This window comes from Triticum dicoccoides, chromosome 1B (assembly GCF_002162155.2).
Source record: "Triticum dicoccoides isolate Atlit2015 ecotype Zavitan chromosome 1B, WEW_v2.0, whole genome shotgun sequence".
NCBI classification, from domain to species: domain Eukaryota; kingdom Viridiplantae; phylum Streptophyta; class Magnoliopsida; order Poales; family Poaceae; genus Triticum; species Triticum dicoccoides.
This window is the reverse complement of record NC_041381.1, coordinates 703,734,471-703,741,898: the sequence shown is the minus strand read 5'-3', so window position 1 is coordinate 703,741,898 and position 7,428 is coordinate 703,734,471. Positions and strand designations below refer to the sequence as shown.

The window sequence follows — 7,428 nt, the reverse complement described above, 5'->3', positions numbered from 1 at the left end:
CAGCGTCCTGGGGGGCCGAAAGCTCTAAGAGTCTTGAGATAAAAGAAGTAGACGCGAGTCCCTTGACACCACCATCGCGGTCGCTAGCATCAACACGGGCCCAACTGCCGCTGATAATCCACGTGATCAATAATCATCGGTCTGCAGAACCAAACAAAATCATCACAGACTATCGTAAGATATAACCAAACCAAATCAATATCGTTGTCCTAGCAATCAAAGTCGTCATTCGACGTGTTAGCTAATGGAAACCAAAAATTATACGTCAACTTGTGATCCGTGGGTTTGACGACCGATGACTAGGATCCACCGAAGACGAGGGAAACCAACAAATGCAAGTGATAATTTTTTATTTTTTTGCGGGGGTGCAAGTGACAAAATTGTTCAAAAGAAAAAAGCACAAGTGACAAAAAGAAAATTTTGATAGCTTATTTACGTTGGTGCAGCTCGATTAAATAAGTATGGATGGCCGGCTTGTTGTCGCCGGCCGATTCGCCGGCAAAAAAAAGAGAAGCTACCCACACGGAGGAGTCCTCATGCCTCTGCAGTCTGCACTGACCCACATGGCCACATCAGCTGTCGGAGGATCCTCAGCTGCTCCGCCGCGGTCCACGGCCATCCTAATGGAGCCGTCGGAGACTAGCCCTGCGGTCACCACCCTTGACTCCCTCAAGGACGACAGCATCGAGGACATCCTGCTCCGGCTCCCGTCGCCGGCCTCCCTCGCTCGAGCCCCCGCTTCCTCCGGCGCTTCCGCGAGCTCCATCAGGAGAACCACATGAGGAGGAGAAGAAGCTTAGGGCGCCCTCCGGCTGCCAAATGTACCGGAGATGGCATGCGAGTAGTGGCATGCATGGGAGCCGATGTGGCACGCAGGACAGAGTTGCTTATTCGAATAGGTAACAACTATTTCGTTGGTAGAGAGACACCTTTCAGTGGCCAACTATCAGACCATTGATCCATATCCACAATATCATCGAAGAAGACACAAAAAAAAAGTCTCGAGATAAAGAAGTACACGCGAGTCACTCGACACCACCATCGCGGTCACTAGCATCAACCCAGTCCCCATTCCCCAACCGTCGCTGATAATCCACATGATCAATAATCATCGGAATCATCGGTGTGCAGAACCAAACAAAATCTTCACAGACTATTGTAAGACATAACCAAACCAAACCAATATCGTTGTCCTTGCGATCGAGTCGTCATTCGATTAACATACGAACTTGTTGACATATTAGCTAATACGTAGTAGAAACAAAACATACGAACTTGTTTCACGACCGGTTCCTATGATCCACCGAAGACGAGGGAAACCAACAGATGCAAGTGACAAAATTGTTCAAACAAAAAAACACAAGTGACAAAAAGAAATTTTTGATAGCTTATTTACGTTGGTGCGGCTCGATTAAATAAGTATGGATGGCCGGCTTGTTGTCGCCGGCCGATTCGCCGGCAAAAAAAAGAGAAGCTATCCACACGGAAGAGTCCTCATGCCTCTGCACTGACCCACATGGCCACATCAGCCGCCGGAGGATCCTCAGCTGCTCCGCCGCGGTCCACGGCCCTCCTGATGGAGCCGTCGGAGACTAGCCCTGCGGTCACCACCCTTGACTCCCTCAAGGACGACAGCATCGAGGCCATCCTGCTCCGGCTCCCGTCGCCGGCCTCCCTCGCTCGAGCCGCGCTCGCGTCACGCCGCTGGCGCGGCATCGCCTCAAGCCCCCGCTTCCTCCGGCGATTCCGCGAGCTCCACCCCTGGTCGCCCGTGCTCGGCCTCTTCGTCACCCACGCGGACCTCGACCAGCTCCCCGTCTTCTACCCCGCGGCCGCCGTCCGCTCCGACCCAGACCTTGCGGCCGCCGCGCGCGGGGGCGACTTCCTGCTCACCCGCCTCGCGCACGATCCGGCGTGGCGCCTCCGGGACTTCCACAACGGCCGGCTCCTCCTCTGCAGAGGCGACTCCCTCTCCGTCTACAACCCCGTCTCCATCTCCCACCGGCACGTCGCCGTGCCCCGTCCACCGAACGAAGCCCTCCCTGAGCCCGAGTACATATCGGACTGCTTGCTCGACCTCGACGGCCATGTAGATGGAGAAGGTGGCGTGCCGTGCTGCTTCCGCGTGGTCACCGTGCAGCGGGAGCGAGACGGCCAAAGGATGCGAGCCATGGAGTACGGCTCTTGTCCGGCGGCAGGGTGGCGCATCCACCCGTGGGTCGACGTGGACGGGATTGACATCGGCGTCGACGTGCCAGCGAAGCGCATGCGGCGGCCGATGCACTCTGCCGCGGCCGGGCTCATCTTTTGGAGATATGACCTGAATTCCTCGCTCTTGCTCGACACCAGCACCATGGTGTTCTCAATCGTCCCGCTCCCAGCTCCACATCCACGAGTATACGCCATTGCAGACACCGATGCCGGCGCGTGTTGCCTTCTGAATATCGTCGGCGCAACCATGTTGCAAGTGTGGGTGCTCAAGAAGAAGGGCGGCGGCGGTGGGCGTGCGTGGGAGTTGGAGAAGCAAAGCCAAATAGGCGAGCTTGCCAGCTTGAACCGGAGCTTTGACGTCCATATGGTGTGTGCCGGACTAGCAATTGTTTACTGTGCCAGTAGCAAGTATTCTCATATCGTCATTGATCTCAAGGACCTGAGCCTCAAGGACAAGTTTCGATGTCATCGTTGCATGGCTTTCCCTTTCCAAATGCCATGGCCGCCTGCTGGGTTGGCGGCTTCTTCTACGTGTGAGGGATCAACACCTCAACCGTATGCTTGCCGAGGTATGACTATGAGTGAATTTGCAGTCTCTTTTATATTGCTTGTCACGTGTTGCAGACAGCTGATTAACATGACATGAAAATTTGAAGAAACTGAATTACTCCAAACTAGTAACTTCAGTGCTGCCAGTACCACCATTTGGCACTATCAACTGCCGTGATAGACTGAATCTTTTGTTACCGATTGAATTGTGAGTAAAACTGTGTGTATCTTACCATTTACAGATGCTGCAAGTCAACATGAAGCACCTTCCTCGAGTAGAAAGCGAACGAGCAATGATGAAATGGCAAGCGGTAAAGAAACAATGGAGCATGAATCGTCAGAGAAGAAATTTTGCTATGAGATTGGACCACCGTCTTGAATAAAGAAGGTGATCATCACTTTCATATTTCAACATCTCTTGTGAACAAAATATTCTCTGTAACCTACATGAACTTGTCATTGCACACACATTGCTCAACTAGAAGATACATCATCAGTTCATCTTTGTCTTTTGACGTACTCATGATGTTTTGTAACTCTGTTATTAACAGCGATACTTGGTGTTGAGATACAACTGTTTGAGTTGTAGGGAGCTCCAAGTTTGTCGGACCGTATTGTGGAGAAGACAATAAAGACCCTGTTTTTGTTTCTTGAGCGATACTTGGTGTTGAGATACAACTGTTTGAGTTGGAGGGAGCTCCAAGTTCGTCGGCCCATATTGCGGAGAAGACAATAAAGACCCTGTTGTTGTTGTTTCTTGATCTCTTGTTTCCATTTGGTATTTATATTTCTGACATATATATTTCCACTTTATCTTATCATATATAAGGTGGCTTGTATGTAGTTCTAAAGAACATTACAGTGTTTCCAGAATCACAAGAAACTGTTTTCTTTTTGTCATGTAGGTGTCACGCCCAATATGCGACCCTATCCAAAAGGAACTCGAAGGTCCCACCAAGGATAGACCCGCATATTGAAACGCTTTTGCAAGGTGGATATCATTACATCAATATTACATAATAGATGGGGATACATACATAAGGCATACCATGCCACACGAATACAACATCACGATACATAAGATCAACATCCGACTACGGATGCAACACAAACAGAAACTCAAACGACATCCACCCTGCTAGCCCAGGCTGCCGACCTGGAACCTATCCCCTGATCGAAGAAGCAGAAGAAGAACTCAACACAAGCAAGCATCGCTCTCGCGTCATGATCATCGCGTAACCTATACCTGCAACTGTTGTTGTAGTAATCTGTGAGCCACGAGGACTCAGCAATCCCATTACCATGGGTATTAAGACTAGCAAAACTTAAAGGGAAGGAAAGGGGAAAGTGGTGAGGCTGCAGCAGCGACTAAGCTTATATGGTGGCTAACATACGCAAATAAGAGCGAGAAGAGAGCAAGCAGAACGGTCGTCAACTAGCAATGATCAAGAAGTGATCCTGAACTCCTACTTACGTCAAACATAACCCAGAAACCGTGTTCACTTCCCGGACTCCGCCGAGAAGAGACCATCACGGCTACACACGCGGTTGATGCGTTTTAATTCGGATCTGGTGTCAAGTTGTCTACAACCGGACATTAACAAATTCCCATCTGCCTATAACCGCAGGCACGACTTTCGAAAGATTATACCCTGCAGGGGTGTCCCAACTTAGCCCATGACAAGCTCTCACGATCAACGAAGGAATAGACCTTCTCCCAGGAAGACCCGGTCAGACTCGGAATCCCGGTTTACAAGACTTTTCGACAATGGTAAAACAAGACCAGCAAGACCTCCCGCTGTGCCAACAAATCCCGATAGGAGCTGCACATATCTCATTCTCAGGGCACACCGGATGAGCCAGACGTCGGGTTGGCATAGACCCTGGTTGCCCAGGGGGCGCCGGACATCGCTCGGTTCGGACCAACACTTAGACAAACACTGGCCCGGGGGGGCTAAAATAAAGATGACCCTCGGGTTGGCCGACCCAAGGGAAAAGATAGGTGGTGGTGAAGCAAATGGTAAAACCAAGGTTGGGCATTGCTGAAGGAGTTTTATTCAAAGCGAACTGTCAAGGGGGTCCCATAAATCACCCGACCGCGTAAGGAACGCAAAAATCCGGGAACATAACACCGGTATGACGGAAACTAGGGCGGCAAGAGTGGAACAAAACACCAGGCAAAAGGCCGAGCCTTCCACCCTTTACCAAGTATATAGATGCATTAATAATATAAGAGATATTGTGATATCCCAACCAAAATCCTGTTCACCATGGAGAAATCTTCAACTTCACCTGCAACTAGCAACGCTATAAGAGGGCTGAGCAAAAGCGGTAACATAGTCAAACAACAGTTTGCATAGGAAAAGTCTCAAAGGTTAGAGGTTCATGGCAATATGGGAAGGCTTGATAAACAGATGATAGGTAGCGCAGCAAAGCGATAGAACGAAGCAACTAGCATAGCAATGATAGTAGTGAGATCCAGGGTTGCGGTCATCTTGCCTGAAATCCTGCTAGGAAGAAGAACGAGTCCATGAAGAAGACGAATGGACAAAGCCGAACCAAGCGAAGACGAACGAATCCTCACGATCGCAACGAAACAGGAACTATCGAGAAGAAGCACACAACATGGTAAACACACCACACAAGAACAAGGCATGATGCACAACAGACATGATGCATGACAAGGCTACATGAAGCTACTCATGGCAAAAGATGATGCAAACAAGAGCAACACATCAAGGCAAGTTTAAATGAGGCCGGGAACAACATATAACAAATCCGGTAAGTCCTCATATGCAAGTTTCGAAGTTAGTCCAGATCTGAATAAACCTTATTTTCAAGTTGTTAAACATCAAGTTAAGATGCACAAAGATGATCTACACGAGATTCTAGTCAAGTTACATATAAAGATCATTTGGTTCGGAGCTACGGCCTAGAAGATATGAGCAAAACAAGTTAAACATGGTATTGATGCAAAATGCACCCAAACATCAAGCAAACACCTCAAAACAAGGATGCAACATGATAATATGAAACTACATGCAATATCAAGCAAGTTTCATATAAAGCACACTCAAAACGGAGCAACGGTTCAACACATGCACATGAAACAAGTTTAAAGGACAAGCTGTCCAAAACAGCAACTAGGCATATTGCAAGCATCAAAACAATATGCTAAAGTACCCCAACATGATAACCAAAAGCATGGACATGAAGTAAATGTATAGCATTACAAAACATGAACACCGAGCTAACTCTAGAAATCACTAGAACATGCTCAAACACACATGATAAGATTGCAAGTTTTAACAATTTCAGACTTTGCGGAAAATAACAGCACGATGCAATATTTAGAGCTATCAAACAACATGTTACAGGAACTTATCATGGCAAACAAAGGCATGGCATGAATATACTAATTGCATAGATCAAAAGTCCCTTACTGACCATAAGCCAAAAAGGATCAGAAGATATAATGGCACCCACGTAAACATAGCAAGTTTTATTACAGATTCATACGTGGCAGGAACATAAAAATGAAGGCACCTAAATGAGCTTGTGCAACTCACTACAGAGCAAAACATGGCATGGCAAGGCACCCAACAGTAAGAAGGCATATTTGTGAAGCAAACCAAGTCAAGAACAAGTTCATAGCATGCAAGGATCAACTATAGCAACATTGGCCAAATTGAATAACACGTAAACAATCTACCAGGAAATAGAATGAAGCAAAAGTAGAGCACGAAAATGACATGCTAGACTATTCCATAATTGCAACCAGGACCATGGATGGATAGAGCATAACCATGTTTTCAAAACACCCTTACTGAAGTATCTCAAATTATGCATGGATCTCTCTGTAGCATCAAGTTTACATGGCAACATTTTAATAGCAAAACAGGGACTAAAATCAGTATTAACATGAAGCCTAGTTTGCATGCTTGTGCTAGTCACCACATTAATCACAAAAATACATGGCAAGCACCACTGTAAAGAAGACATGGCATAGTTCAAAACACATGTAGGAATCAACCTCATAGGATGCACACATCAATCATGGCAAAAGTGACAAAAGAGCTCGTTCTGATAACAGACAGCAGAAAACGAAATGAAGCACTCTTACAACAATGATTCAGACATCTAGATGACCTCAAATTAATATGATGCAATGGAATGAAATGATGTACTCTTCGAGACGAACAATTTGACATATTATACGCACAAACGGAGCTACGGATGTAGAGTTATGACAGGTCAAAGTATGCAACATTTTTATAGAATCTGGGGACTTAGCAGTTTTCTGAAAAAAACGGGCGAGCGCAAAATAACTAAGACGTGCACCGGGCGGGGAATAGGCGGGCTCACCTAGCGGCCCGTGGGCCGGCTGGAGGAACTGGCAGGTTGGGCCCTGTGCGCAGGGTCGAGGCCCACGACGGAGTCAGCGGGTCGTCCCCGTGCCCGACGCAGGTCGGCGACGGCGGCCCTGGCGCACTCCGGCGAGGGGAGGGGGGTCGGTGGAGTCGCGGTGGCCGGCGGGGTCGGGAGCGACGACTGGTGGCGGATCCGGCGAGGGGCGGTGCTGGAGCTCCGGGAGGCGTGGGACGGCGCGGTCGCCGGAGGACGGCGCCGGAGGCGCGGACGCGTGCCGCAGCAGCGGCGGGACTCGCC

At 48.6% G+C, this 7,428-nt stretch overlaps 1 protein-coding gene across 2 annotated transcripts; it reads left to right on the top strand.

Moving 5' to 3' along the window:
- Positions 1 to 1,407: 1,407 nt before the first annotated feature.
- On the top strand, positions 1,408 to 3,631 carry LOC119314090. Of its 2 annotated transcripts, XM_037588961.1 has the most exons (4): positions 1,408 to 2,578; positions 2,648 to 2,780; positions 3,003 to 3,148; positions 3,312 to 3,631. In XM_037588961.1, the coding sequence occupies exons 1-3, from the start codon at positions 1,517 to 1,519 to the stop codon at positions 3,137 to 3,139; spliced, it is 1,332 nt and encodes a 443-aa protein (XP_037444858.1). In that variant the 5' UTR covers positions 1,408 to 1,516; the 3' UTR covers positions 3,140 to 3,148; positions 3,312 to 3,631. The 2 variants fall into 2 exon arrangements, with proteins under 2 accessions (XP_037444858.1, XP_037444857.1); XM_037588960.1 differs by having other exon boundaries at positions 1,408 to 2,780.
- Positions 3,632 to 7,428: the final 3,797 nt, after the last annotated feature.

What these genes read in the sequence shown, in the direction of transcription:
- LOC119314090 (XM_037588960.1), top strand. Translation starts at nt 1,517, where the DNA reads ATGGCCACATCAGCCGCCGGAGGATCCTCAGCTGCTCCGCCGCGGTCC. An exon ending in TCAACCGTATGCTTGCCGAG is followed by an intron (nt 2,781 to 3,002) that starts GTATGACTATGA and finishes TACCATTTACAG; the next exon opens with ATGCTGCAAGTCAACATGAA.